This window comes from Capra hircus, chromosome 14 (assembly GCF_001704415.2).
Source record: "Capra hircus breed San Clemente chromosome 14, ASM170441v1, whole genome shotgun sequence".
Classification (NCBI taxonomy): Eukaryota; Metazoa; Chordata; class Mammalia; order Artiodactyla; family Bovidae; genus Capra; species Capra hircus.
Genome location: NC_030821.1, coordinates 80,805,278 through 80,825,087, shown reverse-complemented (window position 1 = coordinate 80,825,087; position 19,810 = coordinate 80,805,278). Strand labels below are relative to the sequence as shown.

General features: G+C 64.0%; 1 protein-coding gene across 1 annotated transcript; it reads left to right on the top strand.

The window, feature by feature from the left end:
- MAFA (MAF bZIP transcription factor A) lies at positions 767–2,286 on the top strand. Its single transcript, XM_018058685.1, has one exon. It carries the CDS (start codon positions 1,136–1,138, stop codon positions 2,189–2,191), a length of 1,056 nt encoding a protein of 351 aa, XP_017914174.1. The 5' UTR covers positions 767–1,135; the 3' UTR covers positions 2,192–2,286.

The following is a 19,810-nucleotide window of genomic DNA, read 5'->3' as shown; positions in this document are numbered from 1 at the left end:
CCCAAGTCCCACCAGCCGCTCAGGCTCTGGCCCCCACGCTCGGGTTCCTGGCCCCACCTTCGCTGCTCCCCGCGAGACTCCCTCTCCACCTGCACCGCAGAGCGGGGGGCACCGGGGGCCCGGCGGTGAGTCCCGCCGCACCGAGGTGCCAGCAACTTTGTTGACTAAATTCCTGAACCCGCCTGAACCGCCAAGCTAAAAATAACCAGCGCTCCCGCGCAGCGCCCGGCCAGGCCGCGCAGCGTCACCCGTGTCGAGAGGCCGGAATGTCCCAGCGCCACTACGCTAGCAGACTGAAAGCGGGCTCCCCGATGGACCGACGGAAAAAAATCTTGGGAAGGAGCTGCGGGGTCACCGCCAGCCGGTGGCGGGGGTACGAGGTCACCAAGGAGCACCCCCCCCACCCCGCTCCCTGAGGCTCTGGCCACTCGGTGGAGGACGCGAGGCCTCGGAAGCCGCAGGCCTGGCCCCGCGTCCCCCGCGCGCCCCCGGCGCCCCAGGCCATGCCCGTGCAGCCCCCCGAGGCGGCCACCAGAGGGCCCTGCCCCTCCTCTCCCGGGCAGCGGGTCACCACCCCTTCCCACAGCTGTTCCCTGCAGGAGATTGACAGCTGGGCTCCGGGTTGCCATGGGGATATGCAAATTGGAGCGACGGGTCTGGGGCTCTTATTGGCCCGGAGGCGCATACTCCTCCCAGAGAGGCGGGCCCAGGTGCCCGGCCCTATAAAGGGGAGCGTGCGGCGCGGAGCTTGGCGGTAGAGGCGGGGCCGGCCGTGTGCGGGCGGAGCGCGGGGAACCCGAGCAGCCCGAGGCGGTGGCTGCACCGCCGCCCGCCGGGCCATTGCCGGGCCGCTGGCGGGGGGGGGGGCCCAGGGGACCGCGGCCGGCCTGCATCCGCCGGGGAGCGACCCAGGGTTGCGCGAGAGGCCCTACCGACGGCGTCCCCATTGGCCACCCCAGAGTTGGCCGAGTGAAACTTTTCCCTTCGCGCTTCGGCTCGGAGCCCGCGCCTCTCGCTGCCCGGATCCACCGCCCGTGGGAAGCGAAGTGGGGGGGACAGGCCCGCGGCTCGCCGCCCCCCCGGCCCCGCCTCCCGTCTGGGCTCAGCCGGGCGAGGCGGCGGGGCCCCCCAGGCGATGGCCGCGGAGCTGGCGATGGGCGCCGAGCTGCCCAGCAGCCCGCTGGCCATCGAGTACGTGAACGATTTCGACCTGATGAAGTTCGAGGTGAAGAAGGAGCCGCCCGAGGCCGAGCGCTTTTGCCACCGACTGCCACCCGGCTCGCTGTCCTCGACGCCGCTCAGCACACCGTGTTCCTCCGTGCCCTCTTCGCCCAGCTTCTGCGCGCCCAGCCCCGGCACCAGCGGCGGCGCGGGGGGCGGCGGAGGCGCGGCGCAGGCCGGGGCCACCCCGGGGCAGGCGAGTGGGGGCCCCGGCGCCGTCGGGGGCGCCTCGGGGAAGCCGGCGCTGGAGGATCTGTACTGGATGAGTGGCTATCAGCACCACCTTAACCCCGAGGCGCTCAACCTGACGCCCGAGGACGCGGTAGAGGCGCTCATCGGAAGCGGCCACCACGCTGGGCACCACGGCGCGCACCACCCAGCGGCCGCTGCGGCCTACGAGGCCTTCCGGGGCCAGGGCTTCGCGGGCGGCGGCGGCGCGGACGACATGGGCGCCGGCCACCACCACGGCACCCACCACGCCGCCCACCACCACCACCACGCCGCCCACCACCACCACCACCACCACCACGGCGGCGCCGGCCACGGCGGCGGCGGCACGACCCACCACGTGCGCTTGGAGGAGCGCTTCTCCGACGACCAGCTGGTGTCCATGTCCGTGCGCGAGCTGAACAGGCAGCTCCGCGGCTTCAGCAAGGAGGAGGTCATCCGGCTGAAGCAGAAGCGGCGCACGCTTAAGAACCGCGGCTACGCGCAGTCGTGCCGCTTCAAGCGGGTGCAGCAGCGGCACATTCTGGAGAGCGAGAAGTGCCAGCTCCAGAGCCAGGTGGAGCAGCTGAAGCTGGAGGTGGGGCGCCTGGCCAAGGAGCGGGACCTGTACAAGGAGAAATACGAGAAGCTGGCCGGCCGGGGCGGCCCCGGGGGCGCGGGCGGGGCCGGCTTCCCGCGGGAGTCCTCGCCGCCGCAGGCCGGGCCGGGCGGGGCCAAGAGCGCGCCCGACTTCTTCCTGTGAGCGCGGGGCCGGGAGCCCGCGCCACCGCGGAGTAGAGGCTCGCGCGTGCGGCCGGGGACCTAGACTTGGACTCCGCAGCTCAGGGCGAAGACGCACGGCCGCGCCGAGCCTCCCCAGCGCGCCGGCCCCCGCGTGACTACCACCGCCTCCGGCCGGGCCGGCCCCGCACGCCTTCTCTGCAGGCGCCGGCCAGAGGCCCGTCCCTCGGCGCGGCCTCCTCGCTCCCGGCCTGCGCACCTTCCCGGGTCGCCATCCCGACGCTGCTCCAACTCCTCTGCTCGGAGCACGGCGACTCCCAGGAAGCTGGACCGGGTCGAAGTCCTTCCTGGCGTCCGCTTGTACATACGTGGAACGCGGTTGTGCGCCCGACCTCACCCGGACCGCCGCGGGCAGCCCGCGCCGCCCTGCACCCTTGGTCTCCTTTCTTTCGGCCTGCCTACCCAGGCCTTTTGTACTCCTTTTTGAAGCGGTCTTATTTTCGAAGTATTTATATTTATTTTGCTCGGTGATCAGAAAAGGAAACCCCGGAGAAAGCTCCCTTTTTCCCGCCGGGGTTGCCCTCGGATGTCCGCGTGTCCCAGCATGTGTCGCTCGCTCGGAGGGTCCTGGCCCCTGCCTGCCCGCTTTCCCGCCTGCCCCCCACCCTGCCACTGGCGTCCCCTAGAGATTGACGCGGAGGAGCCTTATCTATGCTGTGTTCAGTCTTGCTGCCCTACTGTACTCCACGGGGGGGAGGGGGGTGGGAGCTGGTAGGGACTCCCGAGCTGCTATTTCTCTATGCACCAGATCGTATTTATGGCTCCTGGGGAAATATATCTTATTTTAACCCTCAAGAGAAGTGAAAAAAAAAAAGTAACGCACAGTATTTCTAGCAGAAAAAAATTTTTTTGAGAGGAGGTTTCGCCTGAATCTCCTGGCATGGAGTCCGGTGGAGAAAGTGTATAATTTTATTTTAATTTAAAATGTGTTTCGTTTTGTTTGTGGATTCTTTTTTAAACAACCTGATCACTTTTGGAGTGACTGGAAGAGAGGGAGGGGAGGCCACGCTCCGGCCCCTGAAAGCCCCGCTCCGGCCCCTGAAAGCCCCCAGCCCCGGACTGCACCCCGGCCTGGGCTTCTTCAGTGCCTGCTCGTGGGGGGCCCGGGAGATACCAACTCCTTGCAAGTTTTGTTGTGCTGTGGGGTTTTGTTGGGTTCTTTTTTCATTTGCTACGAAACTGAGAAAAAAAAAAAACACAGAATAAATTCATTTAGATCCAAAAGTCATTGGAGCCTGGCTGGTTTTTCTGTGGTTTTCGTTTCTGCCGTATTTTTTCCTGGATAGAAAAGGAGTTTCCCGAACTAAGCCCTGCCTTAGCTCCAGGTGACCCACCCCTGCTGAAGCGGGGAGTGGCCGGAGTTGTTTAAAAAGGCTGCTGCCAGAGCCCGACTTGGTGGGAACCTGCCCCCGAGCTGCCCCGCAGGAAGGAGGCCACACAGTGAGGCCCCGACCCCCATGACAGCCCAATGCAGCCCCAGGCTCAAGGCTACCCTTGGTAACATGATGTGTCCTGGGCAGGGCAGGCGCTGTCCTCAGCTCTTCTGAGCCTTCGGTCTCCCACCTGCAGGACCAAGGCCTGGACTGCGGGAGCAATGGGCAGGGCAGCACCCTGGAAACTTCGCCCTGTGGGGCTGGAGTCAGCGCAGGGGCCTGGGGTCAGTGCAGGATGCTTGGCCAGTACCTCGGTTCACACTGGGATGGGGGCAGGGTCCGGTGAACCCTGTGGTTTGCACGTTTGGAGCCTGCCGGCCTCAGCAGAGCGCCCCGCTATTCTGTCTGGGGGTACCAGCTCCTCCTCTGGGCTGGGAGAGCTGCGGTTCCGCGAGGACATCACCTGAGTTGGTCTGAGTCTCAATCCAAGAGACAGAACAAAACTGAGGGCCGCCCCCTCCCTCTTCGCTTTAGAATGAAACTCAAAACCAGGAGGCTGGGTCTCTGGGAAGAGTGGAGCAAAATCCCCAAACACAGGCTGAGCACCCTAACCGCCCGGGAGGGAACAGGGGAGGGAACAGGCTTCTCTCGGTGGGCAAAACTGCTGCTGCAGAGAGAAGTAGAAATACGGGATGGGGACGAATTAAGGGCAGCTGGGGAGGCTGCAGCATGGCCAGCGCTGCCGGGAGGGTCCCTGCCAGCCTGGCCAAGGAGGGGCCCAGAGTCTGCGTGCTTGGGAGGGCCAGCCGCTGGCTGGTGTGGGTGAAGGCACCTTAGTTTTCACCGCTGTCGCCTAAGGAACCACTGGGGAGTCCTCCTGGCAGAGAAAGCAGGGCCTGACAGTATTCTTTACGGGGAGGGGGCCAGGCTCCCTCCAGCACCCCAGGCCTCCCAGAGCCCAGTTCTCGGGGCCTGGATCCAGCGCGGGGGCTGGGGAGGCCTGGGAAAGGGGCCACCCCCACTGCAAAGCGAGCGCAGCTTGGGCTCGCTGCTGGCTGCCGAGCAGGGCTGCGGGCCGGGCTGGTCTCACTTTCCTCTTCTGTTTCCTTTTCCTCCCTCCTTCCCTCTTTCCTTCCTCCCCACCCACTTCTTTCCTTCAGTTTTCCCTCTAAGATAAAATGGAGAAGACAAATGAACATACAAGACGTGGAAATTATTCGAGGAGACAGGAGGAGCGCTTATGTGTGAGTTTAGAGACAAATCTTTTCCCGAAAGCTTTTGAGGGAATGCAGACCTCCTGCAGGAAAGCAGGCAGCCTGTGAAGAGTAGAGCGGAGGCTCCCACGTGCCCCCTCAGGGCGCCCCCTTCTAGCGAGACGCCACCCCCATAAGTGCTGGGGGCTAAACCTCTGCCCTCCCCGGAAGGATCGCTGCAGCCCGTGGGGGCCCAGGAGGGAAGTGCCTGGTGGAGGGCCGCCACCTCACCACACCTGGGGACCTCGGGCGCGCTCAGTGCTTGGGGTGTCTGTGCCCACGTGTGTGCCTGTGATGAGACTCGCGTCCTATAGGTGTGAGGGGCAGTGACTGCACCGAGACCCTGGAGCCACCTGGACCGGGCTGAGGGACCTGGCGGGGCAGCGAGGGCCCTGGCCTGGGGTGGAGGGCGCTGCCCATCCAGGCTGCATGCCCAGGTCCCTGGGCTGTCATGCCCATCAGATGTTCAGGGGCCGTAGTGGCCCCTCACCTCCCAGCTCAGCCTAACCCAGCGCCTCAGGCGGGGCAGGGATGCCAGCTCACACCACCACCCTCTGTGCTCTGGGAGGAAGCTCCCTGAACCACCCTGCAGACAAAAGCTGCACCTCGCAGCCTTGGGCCCACCCCCGACCCCCACCCTGCCTCCGCCTCAGGGGGGATTCATTTTTCACTCCTTTGTGACTTCATTCAGTGTGAGTCCCAGCTCTGCCTCGTCCACTTGAAGACCAGAGGCCAGACCAAGATGACAGCCCTGCCCGGAGCGGGGAGAGATGGCTTAGCACCTGGAGGAAAGGGGGGGCGGCAATTCGGGGGTGCCTGGGACGTTAGAGCAGATCTGGGGCAGCCTGGAGGGCGGCGTACTGGCAGCGTTCCCAGGGGCCAGAGTCGCCCTCCTGAGGCCTGGGGGCCAAGAGTGCGACCCTGGAGAGGACGGGGAGGCACACTCACACAAACACGCTGGACACAACACGTGTCGACTCATTACACACGCGACACATACGATCCACACGTAGACAGCTGCACACCTGTGGCCTGCACACACTCCCTTAGGCTGCCCCACTGCAGGGAGTCCCTCCTTGCCCGCTGGGATCCCCAGGGCTACCTGCCCCGACAGCCCCAGCTCCCAGCCCAGGGAGGCTGCCTGAGCTGAGAACCGGTCACCCGCACCCCACCCCAGCCCGCCCACCTCGCAGGGCCTGCCCCGGCCTCTGGGGGCTGCAGCATTTCAGGCCCCGCCCCACATGCAGAGCACCCGGCTGGGCCTCCCCCTCCACTGGTGCAGGGGTCCCTACAACCCAAACACACATTCACAGATGCCACAGCTGCCCACCCTCTGCAGCTGGTTAAGGGCTCCAGCAAAATCCCTGAGCTGGGATTCCAAGAGACCGAGAGAGGCTCTGGCCCCCTTCCCCAGCTGCTGGCCCTACAGAGGGGGCTCTATACTGGGGGCACCCCACTTCCATTTGTAGCCCCCCCCCCTCTCCATTTCCACAACAGCCCTGCCGTCTGGAGGGGACTGTCTGAAGGCCTCTCCCGGGCCTCCTATTTATAGCTGCTCAGGGTGGGGTCAGCCAAGGCCAAGGTGTCCTCCTCCCTGGCCTCCCCCTCCCCAGGATGGGCGTACACTCAGCCACAGGGGCCTGGGTCTCCTTACCTCTAGCTGCTCCAGGGAGCAGACAAGCAGGAGGTTTGAGCTGGCCACAGTGATGACAGGCTGCGTCGTCCCTAGCACTTGGAGGGGACAGTTGAAGGACAGGGAAGGGACACCAGTCAGTCCTGCGGGAGTCCAAAGCTGTCCCCCTGCTGAGCACCTCGCCCTGCCTGCGGCTCTGAGCACAGGACCAGCCCACTCACCTCCCTGGGCCTTCCCTGGGTCAGCAGTTCCCCAGGCCAGAGTCACCCCCACCCACTCGCTGGGGAGGCCTTGTTAGGGTGCTGGGAACTCGGCTTCGTCCCTGCCCACCCGCCCAGATACAAGCCCAGCCCTCCTTGCCACCAGGGGACACTGGCCCCGGTGGAGAAGGGCCAGCCTGGAAAAGAAGGCCTCCTTTTCTCCAGGGGAGGGGGCTCAATCATTCACTCAGAACTATCCACTAGGCACTGTTGCCTGCCAGGCCTACTCTTGGAGGTGAGGTCAGACCTGGGAGCAGGGAGCCCACCGCCTTATCCTATTCTGGTGGGAGGCCACCCTCCAGCCAGGGGGGCAGACCAGCTGTAGGGGCTGACACGGGGCAGGGGGAGCCAGCAGAGACTCACCGCTGACACCTGGGGCCCCAAGACCTGGGATAGAACTTTCCTGGCAGAGGGATCTGGGGGAGGAGAATGTAGCCGGAAGAGATGGGGTGAGGTGTGCAGGCGAGAGGAGCTCTTTGAGGGTCGGGCTGTCTGAGAGGCCCTCCGGGAGGGGCGCTGCGAACGGAGCAGAGGGTGATGGCCCCTCGAGTTGGGGGGTGGAGGGCCGGCCCGGGCTGCAGCGTCCCCAGGCAGCAGAGTTTAGAGCCGGAGCCCCCACCACCAGAGGGCTCAGAGGACACTTCGCTGGAGGCCAGCCGAGGAGGGCCGGGGCGCCAGGGCCTGAACTGGGCAAGTGCGGGGCGGAGGAGCGCGGAGGCCGCCGGCGCTGGCTCCTGGTCGCCGGCAGAGGAACGCCGGCCCGGGGGCGGAGGCGCGCTCCCATCCCTGCGGGCCAAGTTCCGAAGGAGCAGATCAGCGGAGGCGGGCGAGGACCGGCGGTGGGGGCCAGGCTGCGGTGGGCGCCGGCAAGGCTGGGGGCGGCAGAGAGGCTGGGGCTGCCGTACTGGGAGGGGTGGGCTGCGGGGACGGCCGGGAACGGTGGGCCGCGGGGCGCGCCTCGCACACCCTCACTCGGACCGAGCCCACGGCACACGTGCCCCGGGCTGTTCGCGAGGCTGTCGCCGCCGGCGCCGCAGCGACGAGTAATTTGCGGTTGGCGGGCTCAGCGCCTGCTAATGCGCGGTGACACCGCTCAGCTGCGGAGGGCTCGAGCTGTCACAGCCGATTACCCGCGACCCAGCAGGAAAGGAGGCTGGGGGCGGGGGCGGGGGACAGGATGGGGCGGCGACCGCCGGCGCGGGGCCAGCCAGGGGCACCGGGCGGGGGCGGGGCCTCCCCGGCTCCTCTTCATCCCCGGCCCCCTCCTTCAGGAAGCTTCCAGGTGGACCCTGCGTCCTCGTCGAGAGAGGAGAACCGGGTCGGAACATTCTCACGACTCGGCTAGACCCATGCTAAAATACAGGTCCTGACTTGCACTTCTAGGACGCTCAGACTGAAGTCACACAGCAGGGGGCAGAGACCAGGCTTTCTTTGGGGCCCGAGTTGGTCGCAGGAGGAGGCAAGTGTGGGGGGTAGAGAGGCCTGCAGGGAGACCCCCCAAAAGTCAGGGGGTGGTGCTGAGCAGGCGGTGGGTGTGGGAAGTCAGCCCAGTGCTGGCAGGAGCCAAGGGGGAGGGCTGCTCCAGCTGCCCACAGCAGCAGCCCTCCGCCTGTCTCTCTTGGCCCTGCACTACCCTAAGCCTCACCACAGCCTCCACGCTGGCTTCCCTGACTCTGGAGTCCTTGCTGGCTGACACCCCAGGGAGGGGGCTGAGGCCAGCTGGGATCAGCCATGCCAGGCTCAAAGGCCCCCGCCTTCCCAGACCACCGCCCTCTGCCCCATCCCATCCCACCCCATCTCCTCTCCTCTCACTCCCCCCTTGGGGCTCTACCTGGACACTTGCATCGCTCTAGTCTGGTCCCAGCCCCCCAGGGGACTGGCCTCCCTTCTCTCCCATGGCCCTCCTCTGATGGCCCTCTGTCCTGCCCTGTCCTCAGAGAGGGCCCAGGAATGTCATGGAGTGTCCAGCATGCACCAGACTCCAGATCTCCTCCTGATGGCCTCCTGGGAATGGTCCTGGGGTGGCAATGGCCCGTTCTGCAGATGAGGGGCTGGGCGTGGGGGAGGAGGGACTGTCCTTGAGGGGGCTCAGCGGGGCTCAAGTGGGGCCCCAGAGGCCAGCTGATGATGCCCAGGTGCCCAGTTGCTCTTCTAAAGATGGTCCCGCTGTCCCTTCTTCCTCAGTGACAGACCTGGGGGAGCAACGGGGACCCCTCACAGCTCCCTCTGTGCAGGGCACAGGTGCCCCAGGGAGCGCTGAGGACGCGGCAGGAGCAGGATGCCCCCTGCTCCCCTGAGACAGAAGGGGTTTTAAACAACCACCGAGGTTAGGCTCCACCCAGAGCCTGGCCCCAGCTTCTCCCTCCTGCTTCTGGTCTCTCTTCAGCTCCAGGCAGGAGCTGCCTGTGGCTCTCTAGTGCCCTCACCCCCAGCTCCTGAGGCTTAGGGCTCTCTGATTCCTCTTCCAGGAGGCTCTTCCTTCTTGTCGCCTCAGCTGCCTCCGACCCTTTCCTAGTATCCCCTTTGCTGACCCCTATGGTCCCTGCTCATCCACCCCAGACACAGGCTTGGTAGACTGAGGGCTTTTCGCCCAGCCATGAGCAGTGAAGGCCCCACCATGTGGCCAGCAGATCAGCCCAGTTCCACTGCCCATGGCTGGGGCCGCAACACAGCTGACCCCTCCCCATTCCAGGGCACCCCCAGAGTGTAGAGCTGGGGAAGGAGCAAGAGGGGCCCTGATGGGTGGTGGAGGATGGTCCCTGACCTTCACCCCTGGGCTGGAGGAGGCTCTCCTTCAGCCCTGACGGCGGAGGTGAGGAGGGCCACGTTCCTTCCCGGGCTGGGACACGTGACTGCGGGTGTAAGTGGCAGAGGGTGTCGAGGTGGCACTTCCAGATGTGTGCCTCAGTGTGTGAGACGTTCGGGCTGGGTCGCCGCGGGACACACGTGGTAGCACCGCGCCGGGACCTGTTACTCCGGGGCGGTCGGGTGTGAGCGCAGCTCGGAACGGCGGGGGCCGCGCTGGTGCGCTGGAGGGGCTGCGCTGGGGGCTGGGGGCGGGCTCTGCTCGATTAGGAATAAGCCCGTCAGCGAGTTAAGTAAACGACAGAGTAAGTCAGAGTGAGGTGAGCACAGCGGACAGTAAAATGGGCGGGGCAGCGGCGGGGAGAAGGGGCGAGGAAGGGGCGGGGAGGGTGTGGGGAGGGGTGTGGAGGGTGTGCGGGTAGAGGAGGGTGGGGGAGGGGTGCGGAGGATGGGGGAGGGGGAGGGGTGGGGAGGGTGGGGGAGGGCGGGGTGGGGGAGAGGTGGGAAGGGGAGAGGCGAAGAGCCACCAGGGGCAGGGGTGCCCAGCCAGGTCTGAGCCGGAGGTGGGGCCCCACCCCATGGGGCTGTAGTGGAGGAGGGGCTGCGGTGGGAGTAACTCTGGCCCCAGAGCCTCCACCCCCACAGCGGTCAGAGCCAGTTCCTCCGTCCCACCAGCCCCCCGGGAGAGCTAGGGTCCGAGTCTGGTCTGGGTGCCCCCGAAGGGCAGCCCCTCAAGCACTTTGTGGGTGCTGGCAGACCCTGACCCCTCACGAGTCCAGGAAGCACAGGGTGGTGTGGAGGGTTCCACCTGGAGCCAGGCAAGGCCCCTTCCCTGGAGCAGAGTGGGGTTGCCCGTGCCTGGGCACTGGGTCATGGGAGTCTGGGTGGGCACAGGCCAGGCTTAGGGGCCGGGTCGGGGTGGGGAGACACCTCCCCTGGCTCCCCAGTCTCCCCAGCCCCAATCACCACCTCACCCACACCAAGGCCAGCGTCAGACCTGATTCTGTTCCCAGTCTGCTCCTCACCAGCTGGAAGTAGGAGGAGCGACTTCTGTGGGCTCAATCACCTCGTTGGTGAAAAGGACACTGAGCTCCCCTTGTCCACACCTGTGTCCACCAGGGTTCTTGTGAGGGATAAAGGAGAAAAGGCAAGCCCGCTGTCAGTCTGGGAAGGCTTCCTGGAAGAGGAGGCTCTGTACAGAGGGGAGCAGGACATGTCTCTCCAGGTGCACTGGGGCAGGGTTTGCAAAAGGGGTTGCAAACCATGACCACATTTGTGGAAGCCACCACCTGCAGGAGCCTCATGCCAGGCTCCTGGCCCCAGTGGGAGGCGGGCAGGGAAGGAAGAAGTGCAGGAGGGGCACACAGCTGCCCAGCCCCCCACTCCTCAGAGCTCCTCCACCTCCAGTCTGGGCTGCGCCTGCACCGCCTTTGCCCAGACCTGTACACCAGGAGTTATTCCTGGGGGCTAGTCCTGTTCCCATCCCTCAGCAAACACTACTGAGTTTGGGAAGCTGAATTAAGCTGAATTCAGAAATTCTGAGGCGTGGACAGGGCATTTAGGGTCACGTCGAGATTACCATCCAGGAAAGCATGACTTACAGCCCCAGGCAACTGGCCCCCAATCCAGGGACCAGATCCAGACCCCAAGACTCCTACTCCCACAGTCCAGACCACTAATGGAGTAGCAGCTGCAACCTGGGCAGGACTGGCCATGTGGAGTGAAAAGACATTTGATACATATGAGCTGGCTGGCTAGCTGGATGGATGGATGGACAGACAGAAAACTGGATGGATGACTAGGAAGATGGAGGGCTAGGACAGGTGGGAAGACAGGAGGATGGTAGCTGGATAGAAGGAGGTATGCATGTTTGATAGATGGATGGGGGTATTTGGATGGGTGGGTGGATGATGGATAGATGGGTGGGTGGGTAAGTGGGTGGGTGGGCAGGTAAGTGGATGCTGCAAAAAGCTGTGGGGCAACTCCAAAACTATTATTCTATCAGAACCTGCTCACCTCTGTCCCCTTCTCCCCTCTTTTCAGAAACCTCCTCAATCTTGCCCTTGCAGATTCGAGAAGCCTGTGTCACCACTGGAGACCCCATTGCTCCCCTCAGCCAGCCTTGCTTCTCTCTCCCGGCTATTATCACTTCTAATACACCTTACTTCTTCACTCACTTGTCTCCCCTCACCACACAATGTCAGCTCCAGGAGGGCAGCTTCTGTGTGACTTCTCTGTTGGTTTCCTAGAGCTTACGACAGTGCCTGGCACAGACTATGTGCTTAAAAAATAGTTGTTGAAAGGGGAAAACAGGAAAAGGGGGTGGAGAGGTGGACTGACCCTGTGAGGGCTCACCTCCCCTGGCTCGTCCCTTCCTAGAGCGCCCACCTTTCCCATGCATGGTTGCCCCTCTAGCCGGTCTCTGGCTCCCGCTCCACTCCAGCTCGCCTGGGTTGCTTAAGAAGTACTGAGGCCCTTGTCTCCGTCCGCACCCTCAGCTGAGCAGGGAGGGCTCCCTGAGACCCCCACCTGTGGTGCTCTCTCCTCAAGGCTGAAGTTTGGGCTCCACCTGCTACCACCAGAAACAGTCCAGATGGGGGCCTGGCACACAGGTGGGGCGGGGGACACAGGGCAGGGTCAGGCAACCCCCGGGCTCTCTGCTCTGTCCTCCTTCGGGGTCCTTCGTCCTGAAAGTACCTTCTGGGTACAGGTAGCCTCCTGGCCATCAGTCACCAAGACAGGTCCCCGAGTGCTCTGGGGACAGAGAGCCGCGCTCGCCACATACCACCCCCCCACCCCTAGATCCCGCGCTCGGCCAGCTTCCCCCGAGGCAGACCTCCACCGCCCTGTGGCTGGGACAGGCTCTACCAGCAGACCCTCCGCCTGCCCGCGGGGTCCTCCTGTGCCCTCCACGGGGCGTCCTTTCTCCGGCTCTTGGTCCCACCGACCATCTCTCTCTCTGCTTCTCTGTCACACTGGCTGTTATTTTGGAGACTCCAGGAAGTGACACCCTTGCCCCCGCTGCCACGTCTAACAGAAGTCTGGGCTCCCAGGACTTGAGGGGTGTTCCCACGCTGAGCCAAGATGGGCAGAGCTCAGACCCTTCCTATCGCCGGGCTTTTCCCGAGAGCCCGGGGCGGGAGGCCCCAGCCAGATGGCGGGGTGGCCAGTGGAGGCCAGCCTGAGCCGGCCGGGGCCCCCAGAGCTGGGTTCGCGAGGGGCAGGGTGGTGGGCCACGCCAGTCCAAGCCATGGCCCCTGGGCCTGCAGGTCCTTCAGGGATGCAGGCGGTGAGGAGGGGGTCAGGTCAGCAAGCGAGGTGGCACTGGCTCTCCAGCCCATGTCCCCATTAAGGGGACAATGGGAGAATAAGCACTTTTCTTTCTTCATTTCCCCGCTGTCTGCTAATATCATATTGATGGTAATTTCTCTTTAATGGGCTATTTGCGGTAATTATGATGCACGGAGTGAGTAATTGTATCTGACTCCCAGAGCCCACCAGGGCTGCAGGGGTGGGGGGTACCAGTCCTTGGCCCTTTCAGCTGGGTCAGCTCCACCCTCTCCCCGGGACCGACCTCCAGTCCGTGGCCCCTGGGACAGGGGTCCTCTTTGGCCTCACCTTCTGGGGAAGTCTAGGCTCTCAGCTTCCCAGAGCTGATGGGAGTCCATCCCAGGCCAGCGCAGGGGCCCAGGGCACCCCCACCAGAGCCAGCACGGGGCCGTGCGCCTCTCTCCCTCCCCAGGAAGCTTCAGGCTCCCTCTGTGTCTGGCCTGGACTCCTTGCTCCTGCCATGTCTCTGCTGAGACATCACTTCCGGCAGGGACTGCCTGGGGGCGCAAGTACGCAGTGGGGCAGTCTCAGTCACTGCAGGTTGGTGCTGGGAAGACCCCTGGGGATTCCGGCCTCGCCTCCCACATTAGGGAGCTGCCTCCAGCCCCTCAGCCCCACCTCAGAGGCCCTGGGCCCCACCCCACCCCAGTCTCTCTTCTCCACATGCTTGTCCCTCTGGGTCCCTGTCACCTCCGAGGCCTAGCTGGGTAGAGGGCACTGGGGTCCTCAATAGTGTGGCCTTACTGTGTGCCTGGGACAGAGGTTAAAGGTCAAGCGGAGGTCTACCCAGGGTTTCCCCACATGGACGGTGAGGTCAGGAGCCAGAAGCAGCCCAGAGCCCACCGAACATCCGCCCAGGTCCCTGGGGCCCACACCCTGCGCTGCTTTTCCTAGACAAGGGCACCTTCCCTCAGCCTTGCCAGGCTGCGTTCAAGACACGTCATTCAAGCCTGTAAGAAGCATCCCAAGGCAGGGCCCCTCACCTCACCATCACCTCTACTGCGACCATCACCACCATCATCACCAGTATCACCACCATGACCGTGACCATCACCACCACCAGTACCAACACCACCATCACCACAGCATCAGGGACCAAGGGTCTGCTGTGGACCTTGCTAGATTCGTGACCATCTAGTTGGGAGATGAGACACAACCTCTTGTCATTTCTGAGGAAAACTAATGCCAAATTGACTGTTGTCGCCCACAGAACCGGAGAAGGCAATGGCACCCCATTACTCTTGCCTGGAAAATCCTATGGATGGAGGAGCCTGGTGGGCTACAGTCCATGGGGTCGCTGAGAGTCGGACAGGACTGAGCGACTTCACTTTCACTTTTCACTTTCATGCATTGGAGAAAGAAATGGCAACCCACTCCAGTGTTCTTGCCTGGAGAATCCCAGGGATGGGGGAGCCTGGTGGGCTGCCATCTATGGGGTTGCACAGAGTTGGACACGACTGAAGTGACTTAGCAGCAGCAGCGGCAGCCCATAGAACAGTAGTCTCTGGGCTGGGCTTGTCTGGGAGGGCCATGAGCCTTGCCACTGTGGTTGGCGGTCCATCATAAATTGAACAGCTTGGCAGACGGACTGGGGGTGAGCATGCCAGGTGACCCGGCTGGCGTGGGCACACACCTGCTTCAGGCCCCAAGAGAAGAGGGCTGGGCATGGGTGTGGCCTCCACTCCGGGAACTCCAAGCCACACATCCACCCTGCCTGAGATGACATCAGGGACTAGAGGTGTGGAAAGGGTCACCCAGGGACCTGGGTGGGAACTGGGCTAAGGATATGGGGCTGCCCCCCGACACACAGGGCTGAGGGGCTCCTGCCTCCCCTACCCCTCACTCACCCGGCAACCCCCTGCTGCCAGGGTCTCCTCATGTGTCTTTTCTGGTCAATAAACCTCGGCTCCTGGGGGGCCCAGGCTGATAGCGCTGCCCCACCCTGCCAGGCACTCTGTCATAATTAAGCACGCACAGCCTAATTAATTGAGTGGTCAGGATGCTAATTAGCAGCTTGATTGAGCCTGGAGGAGGGTGAAGGGCAACCTTGGCAGTGGGTGCTCCTCCCCGCTGGGCCGCTCCCTGGCTCTCCCAGGCTGGCCCCACCCTCAGGCCAGCCCTAGTCTTCAGGTCCTGTCCTTAGCGCTCTGCTCCCTGCGTCTCCTGGGTCGGCCCTGGCCCTGGCCCTGGGCCTCTCTTGTCCCTCTCCAACCACTGCGGACAGATCGGGCCCCTGCCACTCTCCACCTCAGCACCCCTGCCCAAAGGACTTGAGCTCACCCAGTGGCAGGGAGTCCCTCTCTCTGGAGACAGCTCTCCCAAGGAACACGTGTCCTCAGGCTCCTGGCCACACCCCTGACCACAGCTCTTGGCCACAAGGGCAGCATGCCCACACCGCATGGCAGGGCCCTTGCCCTCCCTAGGGTCCTGACCCATCTGTGACCCCTGGGCTCCTCTGCCCACCAGCTCTCCCTTCCCTCACTCCAAGCAGCCACAAACCCACAGGGACTGGGATCCAGTGGCCTGACAGGCAGGTGACTTTGGCCAGACCCCCACACCTTTGCAGCCCATCTTCTCTGAGTGGCCACTTCCCCACAAGGTCATCGGGTTGAGTGGACCCAGGGTGAGGAGTGGGAAGACTGATGAATTCAGAAGAGGGACTTCCCAGTGGTCCAGTGATAAGACTCTGAGCTCCCAATGCAGGGGCCCTAGGTTTGATCCCTGATTGGCAAACTGGAGCCCACATGCTGCAACTAAGAGGTCACACACTGCAGAGACGATCAAAGACCCTGCAGCCGGCAACCAAGGCCTGGCACAACCAAATAAGATCAAAAACAGAAAAGAAACGGGGAGGGGGCAGGGAGAGGGGAGAAGAAAGGCTGGAGGTGCGGGGCGGGGAGCCCAAGGATCGGGTCTCTCTGAGATATCTCCTGCGGCCCTCCTCCAGCCCACAGTGCCTGCCCTGCACTGTCAGGCCTGGCGGATTCCGTCCCACTGCCCCAAGGCAGGAGCACCATACCCGTCCTCTCCCTGAAGGAGCCAATGGGCAGGTGCAGAGGGTGGGACGGCCAGAGGACGGCCACACCCCCTCGAAGCCTCTGTGGCCTTATCTGTAAATAAAGTGACGGGTGATGGGGACCCTCCCTCTAGGAATAGTGGAGCCAGCCCCCCTCGGGGGTTTTTGCTGCTCAGCCCGGTTCCAAGGAGAGGAGAGGCGGCATGGCCCCGGGGGCCAGGGGGACCCCGCTAGCGGTCCTGAGTAGGGGCCACGCAGAGTGAACCAGCGGCGAAGTCCCCCCAGGCTCCTCGCAGCTCCAGGGCTGCGGAGGTCGGAGGTCGCTTACTAGAGGTGAAGGGCACTCAGGAGCCTGGAGGGAGCGCTTGGAGAGCTGGAGCCGGCTTGGGGGCTGTGGGGGCAGGACCTGGGGCACCCTGAGGGCCACAGCAGGCAGGCGTGTTTGAACCCGAGGAGGCCCCAGAGCGGAGTCCTTAGGAGGGTCCCAGGGGCTCCTCTTTCGGCTCCGCAGAGGTTTGGGCACCGCAGCTCCGACACCCTCCCTGCCCTGCTTCGCCCCAGCCGCAGGGGCGTCACCTGGGACGAGCCGGGGGGGCCGGGACGGCTGGCCGTGGGGAGCGGCCGGGGCGCCCTCCCGGCTCTGGCCCCTGGCCTAGCTCGGCTCCAGCGCAGACAGATGGCGGCGCGCAGGGTGGGGAGGATGGATGGAGGGGGCGTCAGATGGCGCTGCTCCGGGCGGACCCCAGCCTCCACCAAGGACGCCCCGGGCCCCGCGCATCTGGAGGGGCCGCGTGCCCGCTGCGCCGCGCGGGTGGCAAGCGAGGCGACACGACGAGCTGCCACCGCCGGTGCCCGCGGCTGTCCCGACGCGCCCGGGCGCGGCGAGGTGGGAACGCGCGGGAGGGCGCAGCTGTCAAGTGGCAGCTGCGCAGCACCGGGCCGGGCCTCCAGTGCGCACGCGCGGCCGGGGCTCCCAGGGATGCCGGGGACCAGCCCGCGGGACCCCACCCTCGAGCCCTCCCCGTCCCTCGCCTTCTCCAGCAGGCTCTCCCTGCTCCTCGCATCCCCCCGCGGGCTCTGCCTTGCCTCTGTGCCATGGCACCTGCCCCGGGCTGGCCCTGCGGCCCAGGTGAGCTGTTCGCTCCCCACCCCTGCTCTGGGTGGCAGGGCGTGGGGCCGGATGATGATTTGAGGTGATGTACACTACATCCCTGGTGGCTCAGGTGGTAAAGAATCTGCCTGCAATGCGGGAGACCTGGGTTCGATCCCTGGGTGGGAAAGACCCCCTGGAGGAAGAAAAGGCAACCCACTCCAGTGTTCTTGCCTGGAGAATCCCATGGACAGAGGAGCCTGGTGGGCCACAGTCCATGGGGTCGCCAGGAGTCAGACAGGACCGAAGAGACAGCACTTACACATACAGGACATCCAAAGACCAGGTAGAAAACTGAGGTTTAAAGACAGAAATACAGCAACAAAGAGTTCTCGGAGGCCCAGCTGAACTGTCACCCCCAGCACCCTTGTCTCCTTGTCAGAAGGTGAAAAACACCCCTGTTTCCCTGGGGGCTGTCCCATGGGGACCCCTACACCAAGGATCCAGCTAAAAGGGCACCCACCCTCACGGCATGGATGGTGGGCCATCTTAGCTGCTTCCAGGCTGGCTGCTCCCAGATGAGGATGGGAGGTATGGGGCGGTGGGGGTGGACACACAGCCTCAAAACGCAGGACAGGGCGGGGGTCCTAGGGCACTGGCCTTGCCCCTATGGTCTGTCTCTAAGGGTCCAGGGGAGGCAGGTCCCCTGACTCTTGCGGCCACTTGAGCACTTGTCTTGAGCACAGTCTGAGCACAGACTTGTAGTCTGTGAGCCCCTGTGAGGCCCCCAGTTGGGTTGGGAAGGGGGCGCTGGAGACCAAAGAGGTCATGGCTCCTGGGGGCAGGCAGCAGGCAGGGCAGAGCAAGGGCTGGAGCCCTGGAGCCTGGGTCTGCTCTGAGCGGCCTCGCCTCCTGCCCTCTCCCCTGGGGATGAGGGGTGGGCGGTGGGCTGGGAAAGCTTTCTGGAAGGAGGTGGTGGTCCCAGGAACTCACTGGCTTGTGGATAATTGAAGCCGCCCTGGGGTGGAGGCAGGTGTGTGAGGGGCTGCTGGGAGAGGGGCACGGTTTCTGCCCAGGCCAGCTGACTGGGTCCCTGCTCCGAAGGGAGCTCCCTGGCCTCCTGTCTGCCCTGGGTGGGCTCAGTGCTGACTGTGGTGGGCCAGGCTTGGCGGGGTGTGTGTGTGTGTGTGTGGCCGCACGCGAGGGGTGGGCGGTGGGAGATCCGCAGAGGGCCTGGTGCTCTGGCACTGGAGGAGACCGTGCTGTGGCCCTCGGGGAGAATGGGGCAGGCAGGGTGGAGACTGAAGGGCAGGCATGGGCATGCTGTAGCCCAGAGACCACCGTGCACAGTGGGCGAGGTCCCTGGGCTCAGACTGCAGAAGGGTCTGGAGGGTTTGAGAGTGGCGTTCGAGGGTGGGATGCCTGCCCTGGAGGCAGATGGCTGCTGTGGGGACCTGGGAGGGGCTGTAGGGTGTGGCCTTCTTTTAAAAACCACCAGGCTTGATGCACTTTTATTAAAATAAATAGAATTTCTTTCCGGCCTGCATTTGCTTTATTTTCTCAAAAATAAAAATTTTCGTTTTCTCAAAAACGAAATTCAGCTCAGTGTTTTCCTAATTAGATCTATTTGACCAAAGTGAAGTATATAATATTTATCACAACGTGTTGGTGGGAGGGAGACGCTGGAAGACTGAGAAGGGCCGCAGGCTCCTGTCCCCCAGATGCTTTGTTCTGTAGGGGCCCCAGACCCCGTGTGGTTAAGGGGCCCCCCGCCACAGCGCCCACCCATTACCAGGAGTCTTGGGGACCCCAAGGGGCCAAAGACCTGCCCAGAATTTGCCTTCAGGGTTTGGGGCCAAACTCACAGGGGCCAGGTTCACATGGCTGGATCACAGGGGCTGTGGACGGTGGAGGGACAGTGTCGGAGAGGGCTTCCTGGGGAGGTGACATGGAGGTGACCTTGCAGGTGACCTGTAGCCAGGGCAGAGAGGCCAGGGAATGGGGAGGACAGGGCCTGGGCACATTCTTGTGGGCAGCACCCACACCCACCCCTGCCCTCGCCCTTGCTCTGGCCAGTGATGGCGCTCCTCAGTGGGCCAGGTCTCCCGGCCCTCCTGCCAGGCCCTGGGCTCTGCAGAGGGAACTGGAGCCGTGGGCTTGGGTTTCAGGTCACTCCGCCGCGACATGAATAATGCAGCTGGCTGAGATTGGAAGGTGACCTCAGCCCGGGGGTGGGGGCATCTCCGCAGCCTCCAGCCTGCCCTAGCCTCCCCCTTGCCAAGCAGGACATCAGGTTCCCAGCCCCTGCCCTGCCTGGCATCCAGTTGGCTGCCCACCTATTCCTCAGTCTCCCTCGGCCCCCACTGGGTGGCCGAGGCAGCGGGGGCAGGCAAGGGGCATGGCTGCATGGAGAGGGGGCACCCTCTTTTGTCCTGAGAGGTGGGATCCTCACAGAGGTCCTGTGCTGCCTGTCAGGGCTTGTGGGCAATGAGACATCTCACTCCTGGACCATGACATCTGGTGGAAAGAGGCCAAACATCAGTCTGAAATTCCCCAACCCTAGGACAAAGAGAACATCCGAAGAGACCAGGGCAGAGGTGGCCCAGGTCACAGGCAACGAAGGAAATCGGAAGGGAACGAGCCAGAAGACCGAGCGTGTCCCCCAGAGCTGGCTTCCAGCCAGAGTGTGGGCTGGCTGTGCCGCAGAGTGGGGTGTAGAATCAGGGCAATTTAAGGTGTGCCAAGTCCCCGGAGGTTTGCCTTTCAGGGTACTTCCTGGGGAAGTGAGCAGACAGCAGCTGTGAGAGAAAAGCAGTGAGGA

Excerpts from the sequence above, each read along its gene's own strand:
- MAFA (XM_018058685.1), top strand. The coding sequence starts at position 1,136 with ATGGCCGCGGAGCTGGCGATGGGCGCCGAGCTGCCCAGCAGCCCGCTG.